General features: G+C 42.2%; 1 protein-coding gene across 1 annotated transcript; it reads right to left on the bottom strand.

Annotated features, from left to right (window-relative positions):
- Positions 1 to 5129: 5129 nt before the first annotated feature.
- Positions 5130 to 23073, bottom strand: LOC132990661 (SNF-related serine/threonine-protein kinase-like). The gene is made up of 8 exons (XM_061059014.1): positions 22836 to 23073; positions 19407 to 19753; positions 18439 to 18657; positions 16858 to 17104; positions 12030 to 12171; positions 9994 to 10206; positions 9522 to 9656; positions 5130 to 7911 (listed from the first exon to the last, which is right to left on the bottom strand). Exons 2-8 carry the CDS (start codon positions 19527 to 19529, stop codon positions 6600 to 6602), a joined length of 2391 nt encoding a protein of 796 aa, XP_060914997.1. The 5' UTR covers positions 19530 to 19753; positions 22836 to 23073; the 3' UTR covers positions 5130 to 6599.
- Positions 23074 to 23167: the final 94 nt, after the last annotated feature.

The following is a 23167-nucleotide window of genomic DNA, read 5'->3' as shown; positions in this document are numbered from 1 at the left end:
TTCTTTCACATTTGTTTCAGTCCTGTTGTGTAATGAGATTCATGCATGACGCACACAGGCAGCTCTGCTCGTGTCTCCTGTGAACTAAACAACAAAAGGATGTTTATGACTGACTGATAATATTTGCGGTCCAGTGATTTGGGTTTTTTTAAACCAGATTTGGCAGCACAGAAAGTGATTTTAGAATTTAACAAAAACAACATCGAACAAGAAAGTATATTTTCTATCATACAAGTGATCTAAAATGTACAATTACTTTTAAAGAAACCCAAAACAACCTCTGCCTTTATGGTGAGAGCACTTGACAGCACCTCACAGCTCCCACATTAAACTAAGGCATCAGAGTCTAATGAAGACAGCGTTTAAACTGGGTGCACCAGTGAAGACTGACAGAACCAGAGGCGGAGTTTGCCAGCTGGTTTATTATTCTCTTCAAACACAGCACAGGAAAAGCTGTTGGTGTGATGACTTCTCTTCACACTGTAGGAGGGATGAAATGGATCCAAAGAGGCATTGAGACTTCTACATTGAGGCACATCTCATCAGTGACATCATTGGGGCTCATACTGAAGTGTGGCTCATTCAGAAAATCCTTTGAATGCTTTCAATTGATCTCCCGTCACTGAAGATATTTATTCCGGGAAAAACAAAAATCTGCTCTCAAGCAACAGTGTGTCATGTCCTATAAGTACAACAGAGCCCCTATCTAACTAAATGTATTATTCCATCAAGATTTGTCCATAGTCTTATCTACATCCATGATTCTGGATTCGGCCACAATATTATTTCTGTATTTCTGCCCTTTAGCGACACCATATTGCCAGCCACCAGCTTTATGTAATATGTTGAGAATGTAATTGGACATATAATAAAATAATGCAGTAACACAAAGTTGGGGAGCTCACCGGACTCAGATAAAAAATGGTCAAAAGAATTGAGCAAAAGTTGAAACATTTGTATAACTCATTTGGAAAATGGCTGATGTGATCATGTGTTAATAGTGATACAACCACTGAGAATAATCATCTAACTTTGAAGAAGCATTTGAGCATCTTTAAGCTATTTTTTTATGCCAATTTCACTTTTCTGGTTCACCGTTCCCACTGTTAACAGCAGCTATCTTGGCAGGAGGCTAAGAGGAAAGCTATTACACACCACATGCCAACAACCAAGCCATTTTGCAATTAGCTTAGCTAGAAATAAGCCAGATAGTTTCATCAGGAGTGGGTAGAGAACAAATACAGACTTAAAATAAAGTGCATATAGGATTAGATTGACCAGGTGGTTATAAACATGACTACCAACGAATAAAAATGTTGCTGGCTGCTAGCAAGATGTAAGCAACCGAAGCTAATTTAGCGGAAGCTTTTTACACTTGTATTTTTTGAAGAGTTACTGTCTTTAAGTCATAGCATGTTTTGTTTTCTTGTAGCATCTTCTTTGAAGACAGTCATGTCCATGTATGGAGGTTTTCTGTTAAGACTGAGTATTCTCTCAGCCTAAGCTAAGATATGAGTAATGTTTGAGAACATTTCTCACACTTCACACAGCTCCACCCACAACAACACAAAACCTTACACACATGTTTTCCCAGGCACATTTTCAGTATGACTAATTGAATGATTCAGGCAGGTAAAATCAATAACATTAACATTTTAAACCCAACAATGAATGTTTCTGGGATCCCTCAATTCGTTTACACTTTATTTTGGAAAAAATATTACAGACCTCAATTTTAAATATACTCCAGGAACAAACGGCTTTCCTGCCAGAATCATTGCCTCAAGGTTGATGAGCCTCTGTGGGTTTTCATCAAAACAAGTCTGGGTAACATCCAAAAGGGCCTTTCTTTTATTAAAGATCATTAAAAAAACACAGGTGTCCTTCAGAACCAACAGGGAAACAGGATTGTCTTTGGAAGGTAGACTCTCCACTGATGTCCTTGCAGACAGTAATACTGCTGTATTGTCAACCCACTTTATTTATGTTGCATTTCATTTCACCATCTAACCAGTACAATCTGATTTGTCACTTATCTCTACTTTCATTACCTGAAGTTTTGCCATGTTCTTAAAGCTGAAACATTGAAGCTATCCAGCTGTCATCTCTGCCAGTGTGCTTCTTTATGATGTCCTGTTTAGCAGCATTGCCGTGGCTGGCTGGCTGGCTGCCTGTTCAAGCTTTGATGCCCAATGTTCTCCAGCTGTGTCCTGCCTTCTTCACTGTGCGAAGGTTTTGTTCCCATAATGCCTTTCTTTGCTTTTGTCCTGCTGTTGTTCACTCCTTCTATTCCTCTTTATATAATTTGAGTTTCACAGGGTTATTTGTTGTCAAAATCACATGGCTTCTTTTCCGCATTATGCAATACTTTATTAACTATACTCTTTTTTTGATGCCCCCTCCACTTTTAGTTTTTCCCAGGCAATCAAGGCTCGTGAAATTTTGCCTTTAATTGACTTCCTGTCCTACCTTCTCTGCCAGTCCAATGTGCTGCCCGGGTAAACACACTTTAGTTACACTTTGAACAAGCTTTCAGTGTAATCAAATGTAAACACACAGTGAATGAGCGTCACCACGCACACACACTTCTCAATGTCAGTTAAAAAAAGCTCCATCAGATGTCCAAACAGTGTCTGTGTACTCAGCAGTAACCGACTGCACGTGTTCATGTGTTTGTGTGAGAGCGGTCTTTAACATTTGCTTTTCTCTCACGCCTTTGGCTGCTGTGTGTGTGTGTGTGTGTGTGCGTGCGTGCGTGCGTGCGTGTGTGTGTCAGGGGCTTTGTTCCTTAAAGCAGTTTTATCAGCAGATCCACTGACAGCCTAATGCCAAGAGTTCAGCTTCAACCTTCAGCTCCATTGACAGATCAGATGCTCTGCTGACAGAAATGCTCTGAATTCACAGAGTCAAAAAAAAGTGAAAACTGTGACATATATGCAATGGTAATTTTTTCCACAAATGTGTACTCAAGTCGGCAAACATGTAGAGCAATTTGTTTTAATGCGGCATAATTATTAACAGTGAAAAGTCTGCACTATTTTATGGAGCTATTCTTTTTGCAAAACAATTTTTAAATGGCAACATACGTCCAAAAATGCGTACAGGACCTTTATGTCAGACAGTTAGGAAGGGATTAAAAACTGTCAAAGATTATTTTTGCTGCCTTCAACTTTCTTACAGAAGACAATTCTATCACTATATGACAGGGGACAGTTTAACGGCAGGACTACAACCAAATCTGCCCACTCACTGACTGAGTCACAGCCACACTCATCAAAACAGCCAAATGTTTGCAGCACAAAAAGCTTAGCCAGAAAATCTAAATATCTAACTGTACTTTGGTTTTGTAACAGCAGAATTGCTGTTTTAAAACAAATATAAGGTTTGCTATATAAGCATTTTCAGCAGGTGGTGGCAGCTTTCTCGTCTTATTCTGGGCCCCCCCCCCTCCCCCCAACACACACCCACACACACTCACACACAAATCAGAGATGACAAAGCTTCTTAATACTGCTCTGCTACAACTACATTTTTTGATTTGTTTTTTTTTTATACTGTTTTTCATCAGTACAAATTTCAGTGAAAGACTGACGCTGACAGGCTGCTGTTAATACACAGTGACTTGCCAGAAGCAGATAATCTGTCTGCAGCTGTGAGCCTCGTGTCTGTTCATGGTGTTTCCTTGCCAGCCTGTCAGATTGTTTTTACCCTGCAAACCAAACAGCATCAACTGTAAACACCACAGAAACGTTTATAATTCACAGAGTAGCCTGCACCTAGTTTTATTAATTTTGTTCATGTTGAGTTTATTATTGTGAAATAAATGAACATTGAACTAGTTTATACAGAAGGATGAAGAGAGAGATGATGGGGCAGTGATGTCTCACAGGATTATGGGATAGATCTGAATGAAGCTCGTGACCTGTCAGACACATGACAGCCTCATCACTGGTCCATTCACTCTTTGAAACCCACATGACCACCATCTTATTTGTGTGTGTTATCCTTTATGGATTATGTGCCACAGCTTGTTTTTTTTGTAAGTGCACTTTCATGGTTTGTTTATATGTGTACTTGTGTGGATCTAAGCCTGTGGGTCACAAGGGTTTATGTGTCAACCCTAGAGCTCATCTAGTCTGATCTGATTTCCTCCTATAGCGGACTGATTTGGAACAGTAGCCCAGATGTTGGAGAGATAACAACTCCTTGCGGTGTATTGGGAAAATAAAAACAATGTTAAAACGTTGTACTGCAACTAGGCAAATTCTGCTGCCAAAAGCGAGGCGGCGCCTGCAAGCTAGTTCAGGCAGTCAACCCGAGGCGCACTGATTTCAGTTGACATGCGTCACTGTCCACAATCACATGACAAGACCTCCTTACAATTAGCGGTCTATTTAAGCTGTAAGATTTATGGTCTCCCCCTCTGCTCTTTTATTGCCAGCTCTGGCCTGCACCAGTCCTGCACTCTCAGCTCCACCAGCACCCCAGCGTCCACCTGTAGGCTCCGACTTGGTGGGGTTAAAGATATCATCCCATCACTCCTCAGATTTCTGCATGTACAATAAAACTGCAAGGATTAATTAGGTCGGAGCCTAGACGCCAAACACAAAACTATGTTCTGCTGCGATAAATATTTTAAACAAATACAAACGTCAGTTGTCTGACTGAATTACAAAAAAAAAAAAAATGCATTTATCTTTGGCACTTCACACTACTCTAGCCTCTTTGTTATCCAGCGATAATGCTTGAAGCTATATATTAAAAAGGTAAAGGGTTTTTTATTTATGAGTTGAGCAATTTTCTGGGCAAAATGTACAAGTAGTACATGAAACAAACAAAAATAATTATCATGATAAAACAAAAGAAAACAGCTCTGCCTGTGTGTTATCAAACTAACGACTCGGGACCGCAAACAAAACATGCTCAGGAGATGAAACAGCAGTGTGCAGAATATTGGTTTTGAAGGTTACTGTACTCATTTTGTGTGGCTTTAGCCTTCAAAACAGACAAAAATACTAAGTCTATAAACATCTGGGTCAACCTTAAAAAGACAAAATGTGTGCTCAAATCAAATGAAAGCAGCCGGGTAAAAGAAACAAAAAGGTCAAGAAACAGACTCCCCGACATCATTCACATCGTTTCATTTTAATAGATCTCTATCATATACATACGGTACAATATGCTCAAGACAGATTTTTATGGCACATCCATTTTTGTTGTACATTTTGCAGTCGCTGGTATTGCTGTGAGGCTACAGTAAAGTGACCAATAGAATCTGTTCCTTAGGTAGATACAGTAGGTGTATTGACCTCAGTGGGTAGGAATAAGGTTGCTACAGCAAAACACATGCACTGTCAGGTTATATATTCCACTAGGGGTGGGTCACACATCCAGTTACACAGACCGATACTTAAAGGGGCGATGTTATTATGTTCTACTGAAGCCCCTTAGTTGTTGTTTTTGTTTTGGGAAAAACGCTACAACAGTGGCTACCGTGATCCTGGAAGACTACTGGATCTACATGGTTTAGGTTCCACCCAGGAAGCATTCATTTTGAATTTAAAGAACTGCCTTTATGCATAACGGCCTTAAAGTCTGTTTCCTGGGATGACTTTAAATGCTTGTTTGTTTTTCAGCAACCAAAACACAACTCAAGCTCTGGGTTCAACCAAAACCTTGGATATCCAGTAGGAGTGAAGGACAATGGTGAAGAAGGATCTAGTATTCAGGTTTCTACTGCAATACAACTTTACTGCCAATACTACAGGTACAGAGTACTGCTAAGAGGGTATTCACATATGTACAGACTCTGCCGTGTAACAGCGCAGAGAGTTGACAAGTGAGTGTGCGTTTTTTTTTCTTTCTGAGTCTGCAGAGCATGTTAAGAGATAGAAAAATAAAACAGTGATAGACTACAATATATTTGTGCCACCATAACACATAAGTGCTGCTGTCCATGGTCACCCTGTTGTTAGTCCTCATTTGAATGAAAACAGTCACATCACTCTTTCAGTCAGTATAAAAAAACAGATAAAAGGATTGTCTCAAAAAATAATTTAAAAAATAATGATATTAAAAAAAAAAACAGCATAAAGTACAACAAAAGACAACATGTAACATGACACTTGAACTAACCCTGCTCATCAAGTTTCCCTTTTATCAGCTTATCAGACAGTGATAAAGGTGGGTGTGTGAATGTGCACAAAGTCTGTAAATACAATAAATAGAAGTGTTAAGAGCAGGGATGTGAGCACCTCCTTTACCTGTTTCCATACTTAATGTCTCTTATTTAAAAACACACCAGAAGGTTAAAACGTCCCCGTAGTGTCCCGTTTAATCTGCTCAAAGTGCTTCACATATTTGGCATGGCACCCAGTCTCCTCCTTGGAGACTTGTCGCGTTTCTAAAAGTGCAAGGGTGGCTTTTGGAATTTCTCTTGGTTATTCACCGTAAGTGTTAAACAATAGGAAACAGCACAAAAGGCAATAATAACGTGAACTCATGAGTCAAAGGCTAAAGCAAAGATGAAAGGAATAAACGTGTAGATGAGGATGGAGGAGTGTGGAGGTGCAGCAGCTGATGGAGCAGCTGTCTGCGCACTAGATGACCTGGCAGCAGCTGTGTGGGGTCGGAGTACAGAGAAGACCCTCCTTCGGGCTTCTGTGGATGTTGACGGACAGAGTTTTGTCGCTCAGAGGCATCTGTAGTACCCGGTTCTTTATGTTCCTGTGGTTCTCCCTGGCCAGGTCCAGTTCTCCCAGCCTCAGGGTGCCCGTGCAGGGGCCCTCCAGCAGTGGGTCTGCCAGCGCGTCTCCCAGCGGGGGCTGAGGGTGGTACAGGTTCCCTCTGGGTGAAGGGCCACCCAGTAGTGAGACCTTATCCAGGCTGCCGGTTGAGCCGCCCATGCACATCCTCCACATTGGGCGGTCTTGGGTGTCACCGCCAACAACATTGGTGCTGCCCACACTCCCTCCCCCTCCCCCCCCTGTCAGGTTGTGGAACTGAGAGCTCAGGCACAGGCTCATCAGCTTTAAGCTTTCCACCAGGCCGCTAGCAGCTTTGGCTGTGCCCTTGCCTTGGCCTGAACCTGATCCAGGACTAGCACAGTTGGTAGGGCTGCCCTGCCCTGACCCCCTTGTCTCTCCATCCATTTGCCCTCTTTCACTCTCATTGTCCTGTCCACTTACAATAGCAGAGTCTGGTTTATGGCTTTCGGTGTCATCATCACTAGTCTCTGGACTTGGAGTGAAAGCAGCAACCGGTGCTTTGATACCAACAATTTTAGGTGAGGACATAAGCGTTAATGGTGACGGTATTCTAGAGTTCAAATTGAGACTGAGGCTGGGTTTGGGTGGGCCAAGTCCAAGCACTTCGCTCTGCTCCTCCTCTTCCACTTCCTCTTTATCCTCCTCATGGATCTGGTTAAGAACAGGCGCACTCATACGGGATGTCAGCCGGTTACCAGAAGCCGATAAGGGTGATGAGGAAGAGGAAGATGAGGCTTTGCAACGAAGCACCACCTGAGCAGGTAGTGTAGAGGGGGATAATTTGTCTTCACAACCTTCTTCCTCCTCATCTTCCTCCACGCTGAAGAGACTGGGACTGCGAGGTTTGCAGGGGCCTACTGAGGTCAGAGAGCCCAGCCTGAGGGGGTTTAAGTGAGGCTTTGCCAGAGGCCGGAGCCCCCTCTCCTGGTTTTGTCGAGCAGGCTGCTGCTGCTGGCTGAGTGTCAGGCTGTTGTTCTCCTGACGCTGGCTGATGTCCAGCAGAGCTGTTTTAGGCCTGGGGCCTTTGTGGAGGCTCTCAGCACTGCGGGCTGGGGACTGTGGCCCTCCAGGGTGGGAGATACCTGGACCTCCTAAGCCATCGCTGACATCCTGATGAACATCAACTCTGGTGGGCCAGGACTGCCTGTGAAGGGTGAAACACAACAACACCAGCTGAAGTGAGCCAAAGACAGAGAAAAGTGCAAAAGTTTTATAAGATCATAAAATATGTGCTGTCTCATAAAAGGTGTGGTTTGCATTATGCAAAAGTTTGTTAATATTTGAACTTTTATAACCCTCAGAAGCTCCGCCCTGCGAATACTTTGACGAGCATTGCCAGGAAAATTATTGAACGCTATCGTAATAACAAGCTATGTGGCAGAATCTCGAGCGTGTGGGTACGGTAGCCTTAATGAGGGAGGTAACTTTAAATCGCTTACATGCTTCTGATGCCATTTGTTGTAAGCCTGGAGGGAGAGCGCCTGCAGATATCTTTGCAATGCTCAAACACTACCTACAGAATGCTAATTGCCTGGAAATGTGTTGTGTGGAATGCTGAAGTACAGAGATGAGTCAAGCGTGGTTTAGCATGCACGCATCAAGCTGTTAAACCTAGTCCTTAACAATGATAAAAGAAAAGTGATGCATCATGTTGGCATGTATTGTGAAGAAATATTTTAAGCATGTAGTATATTGTTATGCAACCTAACCACATTTTTTGTGTAAGCTAAGCTAATAAGCCTTCTGAATTCTTCTCTGTATGCACCCCTGTTGAATCCATACAAAAGCCATACTTAAAACACTGTTGAATTTCATTGACGAGTAAGCCTTCAGAGTGTTGGTGGGCAGATAATCTAAGTTGTTTTAAGCCAGTTAGCTCACTAGTTTCCCCCTGTTTAAGGTTTTTATGCTAGGCTATGCTAGGCTACCCTCCAGGTGGCTGTAAACTCTTATTTACTTCACACAAAGAGAAAATTGAAATAATATTTTAATCCAACTCTCCAAGAAAAAAGAGTTTTTCCAAGAAAATTGGGGCACTCTTTTAACTAATAGTGACAAGTTTTAGCCTCTGTTAAAACGTTCTAAATTGAAGACCGGTAAATGAAGTCCCTGCATCAGTTGTCTAAAAGCTGGAAATCTGACTGACAGATGAATTTGCATGGTGGAAGCAAACTTAATCAGTTTAATTAGGCAACATGATAGCTACATGGTAATTTACTGATTGGGAGTCCTATCTGATGTACATGGTAAAAATAAAAATACAAGCTGTGTGGTGTCGCAGCACACACCAGGTAGTAAACATCTGTGATTATATTTTTCACTTGTTCTGTTTTAGAATCATTTCGTTTAATAGTTAGCTACCGAAAAAGCTTTAAGTGTTGTAATGAATTTCTACAAAGAGTCCTCTTTTGGTCAAATGAGTAAGGCCTGTGTATAGGTAACATTTGTAGAAGTTCTTTTCAATCTCCTCCACATTTTTTTGCTTTTAAATCTCTCAATTAGAAGCATATAAACTGTTCAATCTACTTTGTTTCCAGAGACATTTGGTGGTACGTTGCTGACCTGCATCCTCTTATCTATTCTCAGTCCGTCTTCACAGTCTCTGCTGAGAAAGGCTCCGACTGACCATCTGCTGTCAAGCTTGTCTGCTGTAAGCTGGCAGTATGCAGCGCTGCAGTGCAGATGCAGCATTCTGTCTATCTCGAGACATGTTTGTGAATGTGTATTTGTTTTTGTGTGTATGCGCGTGTGTACCTGAACTGGGCCTTGCTGGGGCTGGGCGATCGTGTCTGGCTGTACTGCTCCTTCTCTTGCCTGTCCCTCAGCATCCTCTCAGCCAGCAGGAAGTATGTAGCTGTGATGTGGTTGTACTGATTTGACTCCAGAGCTCTAGGATGACACAAGGTGAATCAATATAAATTCCAAATCACACAGGTAAACACAGATGCACGCACACACACACACTGAGACAGATGCACACATGTACACACAGATCAGGACAAACCCTGCCGAGAGTCAAAAGGAAGTGACGGGGATGGAGATTTAATTTGACATGGCAACAGCTCAGGATTTACTGCCAGCTGGCTGTTAATGGCAATTAAACTGCTGAGGACACTCAATTACTCTGAAGTTGGACTAGCGGAGCGTGGCAAATTTTTCTGAGATTACAAAGGAAAGAATAGCTGCGTGTTCATTTTTTGTGTGTGACTCATGGAAGGACACATACTCGGTTATGGTGTCTCGATCTGCTATGGCCCCAAGCACCATGCGCTGGATGATGGAGCCGTGCTCTTCCTCCGACAGGCTGCGATGCGACACCAATGGGGTGGACAGCTTGGTGGCAGGTGAGGGGTCGACACCTTGAAGCCATTCGTGACCCCCGATTTCATCCAGGGTTGCTCGGTTCTTAGGGTCCCTCTGCAACATGTGAGCTATAAGACTGGAGGGAGACAGAGGGGAAATTAGGGTAATGGGAACTACAGAACATCAAGAAAATAATCTTCTTTTATTAAGATACACATCAATATTCCTGAAATATTTGGATAATTAGATCGTATTCAGGAGCATGTTTAGAAACATCACATGGCTTTTTTTGTTTTGGCTGTTCATTGTAGCAGCAATAATAACAAGATTCAGGTTATACTCCCTGAAATGTATAACTGATAAGACTTTATCACTACAATTAGGCAAACATTGCAGAAACAACAGCAGTCGCACGTGTAGAAAGGTTAACAAAACTTTACTGGAAGGGAAAATGAAGGCAAATGGTAATGATTACCCAAACCGTCTGCTGAGTTTCATCACAGTTTACTCACTGACTTCACTTGAACTTTGGCCCACTGTCAGTTTTACCTCCAAATAAAGAGAGTCAAATAAACTGTCTAACTTTTTTGTCATTTGATCTATTTTTTTCCCCATTCATCAGCCCTTTGAGATGTACAATGCTAATGTGATAGAAACAGAAGCCACAACATTTCCACATAATGGAATAACCATTTTAAAAACCAACATTTTAATGAATGTTTTTAGAAAGCTAAGGTATTCACAGTCACACATCTGATATCAGAGCCAGTGGTTGTGAAGCTTGTATGGAAGAAGTCCAGCTGAACTAAGGTGATGCTTTTTAAATATATGCAAAGATCAAATCAACACAAAAAATGACCTGTCAGCAGCTGAAACCAAAGAGCAGGGTTTTCTCAGTTTGCCTCAAATCTTTAAAGGGGACATATTGTGAAAACTTTTTCTGAACATATATTTGGGTAACCTGAGTGTCTACCAACCCACAAAATATCAAATAAACCCATCCAGTCCTTTGTTTGTGGTCTGCATAAGTCATACAACACATAGAAAAGTGCTCAGTTCCAAATGTGTTCTCCTTGTGATGTCACAGTGGGATTCTGGTTTCTCCACCCATGGACTCTACTCCCAGCCTAGAGCAAAACTTTTGCACAGGTCTGCCATTTTTATTCTCGCTAGTGAAGGATTGATGTCTACCGGGAAAACTCAGGGGGGGGGCTCATTGCATTTAAAGAGACACACACACCAAAACTGAGCTTTCTGAGAGAGCTGATTTATACAGGGTCACAAACCTCCTCTGGTGCTTGATTCATGTTATATTTTGACCAAAGCACAGCACAGATGTTTCATTTAGACCACAGGGGACCGTTTGAAAAGGTAGAAAGGGGGTATAATATGTCCTCTTTAAAAACAGTCGAATCCTATCTCCTATATAATTCTGCAAGTGAGCTATGTAGCTTTACTATTTGTTTTTCAGTCCAGTTACGTTAGGTGTAGCCTACCTAACTTCACTGGCTAAATAGCTAAATATACGTTGTTTTACTCAAGGCCACAGGGGTGAGTCAACTAGGACCAGTGCCAGAATTTAAATTTCTCTGTGCAAAAGTGCATCAAATACTGAAGTCATGTCCAGAAACAATGTGTTTGTAAGGCCAGAGCCATCCAAAGTGTTCTCAGCACCTATTTGGCCCTGCTCTGCTTTGACGCATCGTTAAACCCTCACAATGTTAAAAATAGAGGGCTGATTTTAAAGGGTGCATTAGATACACTTAACGCTGCACTGCATCTCTGGTGAAGCAGCTGACTGCAGCAGCGAGTGAAAGCAGGACAACGAGGAGGAGCAGAAGAGAGGCCGCTCCTCTCTCTTCTGTCTCTTGTCTTCACACATCTATAAACATGAAATATGCAGTATCTGCAGAGTACTCCGTCCATCCATGTAGTTTTGTGCTTGTGTGTGTTACTCACTCTCGGCATGCATGGGAGATGTGTGGAGGCACTGTGTATTTGCAGTCCATGATCATGGTCAGCGTCTCGCTGTCGTTAGCCTCCTGGAAGGGGGGCTGACCGCACACCAGCATGTAGAGGATAACCCCCAGACTCCAGATATCTGCAACAATAAATCAAGAATGCAGTCAGTTCATATTTAAAAAATCACTATGAGCTCATAAGAAAAAGTTTAATGTTTTAAGTTTCTAGGCCACAGCAATGGAAAATAACCATGACAGACCAGATGAGTGAAATGCATATGTTGTTTCTGCTTAGTGACCTAGATTACATTAAATAGAAAACAAGAGCTGTCTTCCCCCCAGTTCAAATGAGGCACAAAAAACACTCGATCAAAGCCACTTCTGTAAATATGAACTAGCGTAGGACACATCTGTCAAGCCAAAGATGACACTCTGCACTGCAGCCTGCCGACAGCGTCATGCTCACACACACGCATGCATGCGCTCCCACATAAACACTCAGTCCTAGTAAAGTGGGTTAACGTGTTCATCCCCCAAAGCTTCATACTAATGCTAATTTTATGGAACAGTTCTCTTGTTCCAATGAGCCCTTTTTAAAAGAGCAACATTTTGCTCTTGGCATTGTATTGCGCTCTGGTCAGCAGGATGGTCCACTGACACACATTCAGCTGTCTGGCTATGAGCAGAGAGACAGTGACATTACAGCTTACAGTTCCTTAGTCAGTCTGTTGACCCCTTTTTTTACAACTAGAGCCCGACCGATTCATCCGCCAGTCGATAATATCGGCGTATATCAGCATATCCAGTCACTATCAGTATCAACTAATTTTATTGCTGATATACGCTGCTATAGACTTACTCACAAGTAAAAAAGCATTTGAGTTTCATTGTATTTCACTAGTAGTTCTCTGTCACCAGCAGAGTGTGCTATATGGACAACAACAAGCGTTATCACTCTCAAGCAGAGATGCCATACATGCGCAGTTACTTTCCAGTAGAGTGACCATCTTGTCTTCATTATTTATTTAAGTGATTGATTACTGCATTTGAGGGAGAACACAATAAATGTGAATATCTACTGTATATCTATCTCTACAGATCAAACAAAGATATCAGATATATTTTTTCTCTCCCTAATATCGACATCGGAATCAGACCTAAAAATTCCATATCGGTCGGGCCCTATTGATAACATCTCCACAAAAAACAACTGCAAGATTTTGGCCTTTACATGTAATATATTGAAAGATATGCAAATAGTATCAACGCTGTCTTGCTGTTTCTGAGCGGCATGAACATCAGCACAAAGTGAGTTCACATTAGCATTCATAATTTGCCAAGCTGTGCTGTGTTTGTTTACCACGAGGATGAAGCAAAAAAAAGATTTAAACACACCCACGGACTCCACCTCCAGCCTAGAGCAAAACTTTTGCGCAGGTCTGCCATTTTTATTCTTGCTACAGAGGAGTGATGTCTGCTGGGAAAACTCAGGGGGGGGGGGGGGGGCTCATTGCATTTAAAGAGACACACACACCAAAACGGAGCATTCTGAGAGAGCTGGTTTATACAGGGTCACAAACCTCCTCTGGATTGATTCATGTTATATTTTGACCAAAGCACAGCACAGATGTTTCATTTAGACCACATGGGACTTTTTTAAAAGGCGGAAAAGGGGGATAATATGTCCTCTTTAAAAGTATCTTTACTGTGGGCGGTGACATAAATAATGTCAATGAAAGTCACGTCTGCTATTGTAGGTCATATAAGGGAATCAGTAGTAATTTAAGTCTGATACTTGACCAGATAAAAACTCCTCATAGGGTCTTTAATATTGAAGTTGAAATACTACGTGCCTACTGCTGCAGCCGGCATTGAACAAAATGACTGTTAATACATCACTTATAGAGGAAACTTCTCAGGAGGCCAATACGAGTTCTTCTTTTTAAATATAAAACTAACCAGAAATGTAATATAGCATGCAGATGACTCCTCTCCTGGGACTGAGCAGCAGACGTAATACAACCACAACATCCCCTATGATTGTGTAACATGCAGTTGTTTGTTCCATAAAAAAAAAAAATGAAGAGCCAAAATAGGTTAATCCTCCCCAAACCCTGAGGATATGCCTTCGCATTTCTTCATGTGATTGCATGTTGCCTGGATACACTGGAGATTTCAATCTGGTAAAGTAAATGTGCCAGTTTACTGTGGGTGGTGAGTATTTATTGCTCTGAGGCTGTGAAGGAGCGTATCATGCTGCTGATGGAGGGATCAAACTCTGCTGCAGTCCCCACCACCATCTTACCCCCTAGCCAACGTATCCTAGCAACCATGACCCTGCTCCCTCATTGCTTGCGTCAGCCGTCCCCCGAACTTCCTTCCTCAATAACTTTATTTATAAACCAGATGGTTGACACATCTCTTGATTACAGGGTTCACGTCACCGAAACAGAAGCGTCCCTCGAGCTAACCATGCAGGCTACTTATTGATGACAGCTGGGAGTGTAAACATCCCTTTCCTCCATCCTGAACTGCATTTTAACAACCTTTGTTTCCCCAAGATAACCAACAACCACTCCCTTTATGTTTCCACACTGTTAACCCCAAGCTGGTCCGCCAAGTTCACCATCCTGGCCTGCTGATCATTATGTAACATGTTTTTCAAAAAAGATCCTCCACTTGTGCAGGTTCATTATGCACTGATACACTCTAAATTATGCATGTGTCCAGGATATGTTCTTTGTAATTGCTATTAAGTAAGTCTTTTTATTTTTTTTTTAAGTGCAGCTTGTGCTCCTTGAAGAGGGAGCAGAGATCTATATTTAACTTTCCATTTACTGGAGACAAAAAAAAAAAAAAGGAGCGAGCCCACACACTGCACAACATCAGAAAGCAAAAAAGAGGCAGGCGTCTTTTCATGGAACTTATTAAGCAATCATCTGCTCCCGACAGAGCACAAAAATGCTTACACCATGTCAGAAGTTGTGTATTTGATCCTCAAGATGTTTACTCTCTGTTAGCGTTTAGCATGTATTTTCTCCGACAAAGCTTGTCACAATGGGAACTGGGTATATACAATCAGTATTCTTCACAGTTCTTGTACACTTTATTGACAACTTATTGACAAAATAAACAACAGATTAACCATTGATGAAATCCTTCTTAATTTGTAGGAAATAGCCCCGAGCAAAGCAGAATGATGAGACTTTGGATTCATAATAAAACTGAACTCTTATTTTCATTTTTGCAGTTTCGTTTCTTTAACTCTGCTAATCCACTGCTTCTATCAGCTGTAGGGCTGAGTGCCGGTGCAACATTTCCCTCTCTTTTTCCCATCATTTTTCATCTAAAAGTATTTGCAGCACTTCCTAAAACAGAGCAAAGAACTCTAAACAGGCCCGACTTGAGAGAGCCTATAGTGCGGACAGTCTCTTTATCTCTGCTACAAACTGGGCCGGCTGCCACCTGGCACGTCACCAGCAAACCTCAGCACCTTCAGACTGTCAGCAAGTGCCTTGGCAGCAATGAGATCCCAGGCCATGTTACCTCAAAGCTCCACACGTCAGGCCTGCTGGCCTCCGTTCATCCTGTTCCACATCAAACTGCAATGCTGATAGAATCACACAACATTACCCCGACTGGGCGGATAATCCTCGCAATCAAAACATCATCATCACAGCTGAATGAACAATGGCAGACAGGCAGTACCAACACTCCGCAGGACAGAACAGACACACACACACACACACACACACACACACACACACACATGTACTGAAAATGCCCACAAATGTCTGGTTTGTCATCTGGGTCAGGCGCTCAGACAAGCTTTACAGGACAGCTGACCTCACTTGTGCGGCTACTCACACAGTCACTCAATACAACACATGCAGTACAATTACAGCCACTATTATTACTCCTTTTCAGGACTTGGGAGCAGCTCATGTGCCTGGCACAAAAGAGACATAGATAGAGAGCGAAGGCAAACAGGAGAAAATAGCCACTGCAAATCCACTCAGTCAGAAAAATAGAAAATGTTTCTCCCCTGCTCTGACGCAGTGGCCTCTGGGTGAACACATGGGACTACTGATGCTTTTTTTTTTTTTCCTGCTATTCTTTTGTCCTCTTTTAACGCTTCTTTACCTTTTTCACCCCAAAATCTACACGCCTCTTTTCATTTCCCCCCCCCCAACAGCATTTTAATTTTAAATTTAAGCTGTGGCTCAGGCAGAACTATTCCACTCTCAAAAGAAGAGACAGAGGCACAAATGGGATGCAGCTTGAAGGAAGGATGTGGTGATTCAGCTGAGGAAACACATTTTTGCCTGACTTGATGTCAGATTTTACTGAACACTGAAAGGCCGTAATTTTGAACTTAGCAGGGGACAACAGTCAAATGCAGGTAAAAGACTGCAATTCTTTATATGAAGTTTCACATTATAGTCCTATTTACAGACAGCCAGGATGGCGTCCACATTCTGAACTTTGAGCATTTCCTCTCCTCTTATCAGCAGGCTAATAAAGCTACATGTATGCCATATTGTCTGCAGGGTCCGTCCAAAGTACTGTAGGTCATATAGTGTAGTCGAAGTGCAAGCGGAGCTATCAGTAGGTCTGCAGATAAGAGAGAGTGTGAACGTAATAGCATAGCTTAACCTGGCTAATATATGGCGGAGGACAGCCTGAGCCTGCCGGACTTCGGACTTGGAAATTGCCCCATCTCAGTAAAGATAAATGCTTCAAGAACTAACCAACAAATTATCAGCAAAGATATCGTCCCCTCAACTTAACCCAGAACACACTCTTAGACATTTCTGTCAACTTACCCACGGCAGGAGCGTCATACTCGTCCCCCAGCAGTATTTCAGGAGCCGAGTAGGCCAGTGAGCCACAGGAGGTGTTGAGAGTTTTCCCAGGCTGAAAGCGGTTACTGAAGCCAAAGTCAGTTAGCTTGACGACACCTTGCTTCTCAAAAAACACCACATTCTCTGGCTTTAGGTCCCTGTGCACCACGTGCAGCCGGTGGCAGTAGGAGATGGCGTGGACAATTTGGGCAAAGAAACATTTGGCCACCTTGAGCGGGAAAGACAATAAAAAGTAATCAATGGAAATGGAAATGAGTTAGATTCTTATTTGAGAGTTTGGAAGAAAGCTAACACAAGATGGACAATTATACAGACATCATTTAAACCCTCTGGCCAATTTGAACTGCCTCTGTTTGGCTTGTGACATGAACACCAACGAAACACACTTGCTTGTCAATAAGCTTTCCTAGTTTATTTAAGACACACTAAAGCATTACTTAGACCAGTGGTTCTCAACTCGTGTAGCCTCAGGAACCACCACCGACTCCTCCATGAGAAATCATGACCCAAATTTCTGATATTTTACAACTAATCAGATTTATTTAATGAAAACTCAGTAGATGTTATAAAACGTGATGGAGGCAAGAAACTGAACACATCAGACAAGTTTAAAAAGTGCTTTGTAGACTTTTTTGACACCATTTTTATCCCAGGTACACATTCATGACCCACTGAAAACAGCTTTGCAACCCAATTTTTTGGGTCCCGACCCACCAGTTGAGAACCACTGCCTGGAGACAATTCAGGGAATACGCGTCTTAAAGTTTCATTTATTTCCATTCTATATGAAGCCGTGGCTTGCAGCCAGTTAGCTTAACATAGAAATGGGAGAAGAAGCAGGAGGAAGCAGCTGGCTTGCCTTTCTCTTGAGAAAAACAAGGTCAACTTTGAAACAAGATTTTTTTTACTCTTTGTTTTATTGCAGATTTTTTATATATAAATCTACTCTGCACATGAGTGCTGATTGGCAGGTTTCTGTCATCTTTGGAAATAGCTAAGCTAAAAGTTTCCCCCTTTTTTTGCAGCTTCTCTTCTGAGCGATGCTAAGTTGCTAACTGTCTCTGGTGTAAGCACATACTTAGTGGGCAGAAATGATGGTATCGATTTTCTCTTCCACTTTTCAAAAAGAACCTGAGTCATCGTGATCATTGTGAAATAAACATCACAGAGGCTATGATAAAAGCATCTTCTGCTAAAGAATTGTGAACTTTTTCTGTTCTGGACAAGACTTTTATTTCAACATACTTTTTTTGCTTCTTGCTTTTTTGAACAGTTAGTTTTCCTTCTACAAATGTCTTGTTACAAGTTTCACTGTCTCACAGAGTTACCTCTGAGTGTCTGCGGTATGTTAACTTCAGAACCAGTATCTGATTTACTAATTTTGTTAATACCAGTCTAGTGGCGCATGATTTAACAATAATATGACCCTTCATGAATCTATTTTCATTTCTTATCTCCTATGTAGGATGAACCCTCACCTAACAGCTGAAGGCTTGAATCCACGCTACTGAATTCCACTCCCCTTCCCACAATCCCCCTCACCTCTTCAGTGAGTCCTCCGTCATGCTTCATGATGCAGTCGTACATGTCTCCTCCGTCTCCCAGCTCCAGGATGAGGTAGAGCTTTGTGGCCGTGTCGATGACTTCGTACAGGCGCACCACGTTGGGGTGCTGCACCATCTTCATGCACCGCACCTCCTGGAAAAGGTGGCCCCGTGCCACCGGGTCCAGCTTAGTCTTGTCTATCACCTTCACGGCAACCTAGAAGAGCAGCATGATGAGGACGAGTGATAGATGGTAAATGGACTTGAGCTTGTACAGCGCTTTTCTGCTCTTCTGACTACTCAAAGCGCTTTTACACCCGAGCACGGCGCTACACCGGGGCTAGGTGGCGCTCTAGCTCCATTACAAATCTGTCTAGCCCAGCTAAGCCCCCTCACGTATGTTTGATTTTATTCAACAAAAAAAAAACGAGACAACTTAAAAAGTAGCTATGAATTGATGAAAATCGACTATTCATAGCATCCCAATATATTAGTAAAGCTCCCCCTCAGTACCAGGAGAGAAAAAAATCCTGGCGCAGTCCCTGTTTACACGGCATGTCACACCAACCCATTCATGCCCATTCACAAACTGATGGCAGTGGTAGCTATGTAGTAAGATTCAGGGTTAAGTCTCTTGCCCAAGGACGCAGCGGAAATGTTCCTGCAGGAGCTGGGGATCGAACCCTCGACCTTCCGGTTGAGAGACGACGACTCTGCTAACTGAGCCACAGCTGATTGTGACAGCTGATGAAAGACAACTATCAGCAACAACCTTCCCAAACGGCAGAGGTTGTTTCCACTTGGAATTAAAACCCATAATTGCTGATACTGATTGCGTTACTAGTCACCCATCTTTGGAATGTATGTCTGTTGGGGAGAGGCTGTCGTCTATAAAAGGCAACTAAAGTATGAGGAAGCCCAGTCATCAGAGCATTCCACTGCATGTACAGACATGAACAAGCGTACCTTTTCCCCCGTGAAAACATGTCGCGCCAGTTTGACCACAGCAAAGTGTCCACGGCCCAGCGTCTTGTCCAGATCATACAGCCCGGCGATTTTCCCGTCATGATGACGTTTGAGCCCCGCCATTGTAGTCAGTGGACAGGGAGGGAGGAGCTTCCTTTTTGTGCGCCTGCTGACCTCTGATCAGTTCTCCATGTTCTCGTAAGAAGGTAAAACGTTTGCTAAAAGCCCAGCTTTGTATGTCGACGAGTCCCAACTTGATGGTTACTGAAAATATCCACAGAGCTTTTTTTTTTCTTTTCTTCTGCAATGCCGCTGCTTCTTCTCAATTCAGTCCCATCCTCTGTGATCTGAGAATGACAAGGGTACAACACATTAAAAGGGAACTCTTTGCATACTCATCTTCACGATGCATCACGTCAGTAAACAGATTCAGTGCGTCGGTGGAAAGCCTGCTAAACCTTCAGTCATGAACCTGTCTGATGAACTGTTATTACATAAACTGCCTTATCTGCATGTGAGTGCATCATTAAACAATCGAATTATATAAGCAGGTGTAGTAAGCACATGTAAGCACATTAGCATTTGGAATGACAACTAAATAAGAGGTCGAGTCTGATGGATATTGATTGGCATTTGCTTATGAACTAAATTGCTGGATACATTTTTTTTTAAATGTGACCAGTTTTGGATGTTCGATGAAAATTCAGAGATCGCAAAAATGCCTCAAGGGTGATCATGAATGATTGAACAAATGTTTTGAAACTTCAGCAAATAGTTAAGATCTTTCAATTTGTAAAAAAATCAGTGGATTAATTAACTGACTGACATTGTCCCGCCACAGAATCACGGAGCCATGGACAGACATCTCTACTGTGTATAAGTATTTTATTTAACTCCTCTGATCTGTTGTAATTGAAATAAAGAAAGTTTCCAAACTTTTTTTTTTTTTTTTTTTAAAGAAGCTGGTATAAAGCAGCTTTGGGAAAGGGAAGATACAAAATGGTAGTGTTAAGATTTGGGGCGTATTGTTAATTTATCTGTTGTTCTTTTATTCACTTACAGATAGTTTTTTTTTTTGGTCAATACATTTTCAAACAAAGTGACACTGCATTTGCTTTGTCTGTTTTGTGAGACACAGTCAAAAAGCAACAACAACAAAAAAACCACCTCACAATTGTATCATATAGACAAGCCTTATTTTTGGGGGGCATTTTTCATGATTAAATATATCATCAAAGTGATTACTGATTCATTGTATATTCATTTAGCTATCAATACATCTGACTTCACTTTTTTCTTAACTTCTTGGTAAGTGAGTTTCCCCTGTTTCAATCCTCTTTTAAAGCTGTTTGGATTTTCTTTCATTATCAATGTTTGGTCTTCTGAAATGTTCTTCCCTTAAGGGCTGAAAAAAGACACTTCACTCGTTTATTCTGGATGCCACTGTGCTCACATGTCTGACCCTCTGCTGTGTTCACCAGACGTTACTGTCGTCACTGCACGTGGCTTCATAGTCCTGATTATGAAACAACGCCTCCAGGGGAGGCATGGCATTCCTCTCCCAGGAATCTACCTGCTTGCCAACAGCACAGACAAACGACAAAAAAAAAAAAAACACACACAATCCACAGGCACAGAACATTCCAGCGAGGTGATCTTTGCCTAGGTGTGCCCCACTTACCTGCCACACAAACCAAATAACTGTTGCCCGGGGAACACACCTAGATGCAGTTCGACAAAGAGATTAAAGGCCCACCATTTTGCTGTCCAAACTCAAATGACACTTTGAAAGCCTAAAAAGCTCTTTGGGGTTTGTTTTTTTTATGTGATCTTCAGTTAGAGAGGATTGTACCTGTGAGAAAACAGTGAGTCATTTTTCTTATAATAGGAGGCTGACATCTCAATCTGTCTCTGCTCTGTCTCGCTCTCAAACAGAGACACAAAAGTCATCTCAATTACACTGAAGTCTTCGCCTCACACTGACAACATCAAAGTGTTGATATTAAAAAAAACAAAAGCCATGAATTAAGACACACGGAAACAAACACACACACAGTGCAAACTTGCAGACAGCTCCACTCACTACTCAGACTGACAGGGCAGGTTAGATGAGAGCCAAGTTTAGTCTAGTCATGAGCGTGGTCAAACAGGGATTTGCTTGCTTAAATCTAAACCTCCTTTTTACCTCGCGAGTGTTTGTGTAATCACTTGATTGGTGTGAAGCGATGTGAAAAATTACAAGGTTCAAAATTGCATTTGCTGTGAAAAACTGTTTGGTATGTTGATTACATGGCCGAGGAGTCCTCAGACCTGTCACACTGGAGTCATGAACACTTCAAGGTTGTGTAACTGTTCAAGGTGCTGGGGTGTATTGATTTACTAGGTAGTAGTGCTTGTGTACACAGAAACACATATATGAGGTCAAGGACCTGTTACGATAACTGCTCCACTCTAATGTAAGAGATATGAACGAGAGTTATCAAGGCTCTGTTAGACTGGAAAACCACTGACCAAATTCTCCTGATTAAGATGACACTGTGTTTCAAACACACCAAAGTTAGTATTATAGCAAACATTCATTTTTGTCTGCAATTAAAATTCTTCCTTCATGTAGAAGTATTTGGTAGCCTTTGATAAGACAAGGGTTTCTAACAGTATGTGACCACTTAAACCAGTTCTTATCAATTCAGCCTAATAAGCCTCCTTAAAGATTATCTTAAACTCGCCTTCCAATTACCCCAAATGTAAAAAAAAAAAAGCAAAGGTTGGAGGAAAGCCTGCAACATATTAGCATCATTGTGGTCCTGCTGACCTGTGTTTATAATCTCAGTGCACTTTCAGTCCCTTCAAGGGGTCCCAAGCCATGATGAAAACCAGTCCACAGTAAAGGACTATTTCTGGAATTGAATGGAAATATGATTGATCACTTCAGGATATTATAGTTACCACGGGGGGGGGGGGGGGGGGGCGTATTAAGATGTTTACTTTGTACGCAGTTATTGTTGGACTAGCCTATAATAAAGGATGGGATAGCATTAGGAAGTCACTGTAATCTCGCTGTATAGTGCCACATGGACACTTTAAGAAGCCCATAGCAATAATATTAAAGGATTGTTGTGTTCATGCACTGCTGACCATTCTACACCAGTTGTATTTCTCTGCATAAGCGCTGCTGCACACCCCCTCTACTGTCAACATGCCTGCTGGCCGCATCCACAATAACATGACAGTGCAGAGCAGCCTGCGCCAACAGCACACATGAAGCAGTGAAGGTCCGGACAGCACCATAATATGCACCTCGAAGGATGCGCATTAGAGTAAAGTCCCCTGCTGAAATCTGACGGAGCCCGGATAATAAGTTGACACACATTAGGCTACTACGCGGGCCCACACCGTCAGTCTGCAAAGCACTACATCAGTCCTACTTACCAGAGAGGAATCTGAAGCAGCGCCACTCGTCCTATTTGTTCCCTTTTTAAAGCTGCGGGAGGGTGCAGGGCTCTGGGCGGTGAGCTGCGGGTCTCTCAACGAGGCTGAAATCCTCCGGAGTCTAGTTAAACACGTAGGGGCGCCTTATGACAGCGACCCGGCCAAAGGTATTTCCAGTGAGTCCCCGAGAAAGTCTGTCACACTGTCAACTCAGCCTCCCTCTTTCTCTCTATTGCGCTTTCAAATGCGTCAAACAGGCAGCTGTAGCAGGAAATAACAGGATGTTTACCTTTCAATATAAAAGCATAGAATCAGCTTTTAGTGAATAAAAT

Source organism: Labrus mixtus, chromosome 16, assembly GCF_963584025.1.
Source record: "Labrus mixtus chromosome 16, fLabMix1.1, whole genome shotgun sequence".
NCBI lineage: Eukaryota > Metazoa > Chordata > Actinopteri > Labriformes > Labridae > Labrus > Labrus mixtus.
This window is presented reverse-complemented; position numbering and strand designations above follow the sequence as displayed.

Bases quoted from the DNA above. Each gene is read 5' to 3' on its own strand.
- LOC132990661 (XM_061059014.1), bottom strand. From the start codon at position 19,529: ATGGCGGGGCTCAAACGTCATCATGACGGGAAAATCGCCGGGCTGTAT. The intron at 17,105-18,438 runs GTGAGGGGGATT...TTCCCGCTCAAG, and splicing joins ACGGAGGACTCACTGAAGAG to GTGGCCAAATGTTTCTTTGC. The intron at 10,207-12,029 runs GTGAGTAACACA...GTCTCCCTCCAG, and splicing joins ATCTCCCATGCATGCCGAGA to TCTTATAGCTCACATGTTGC.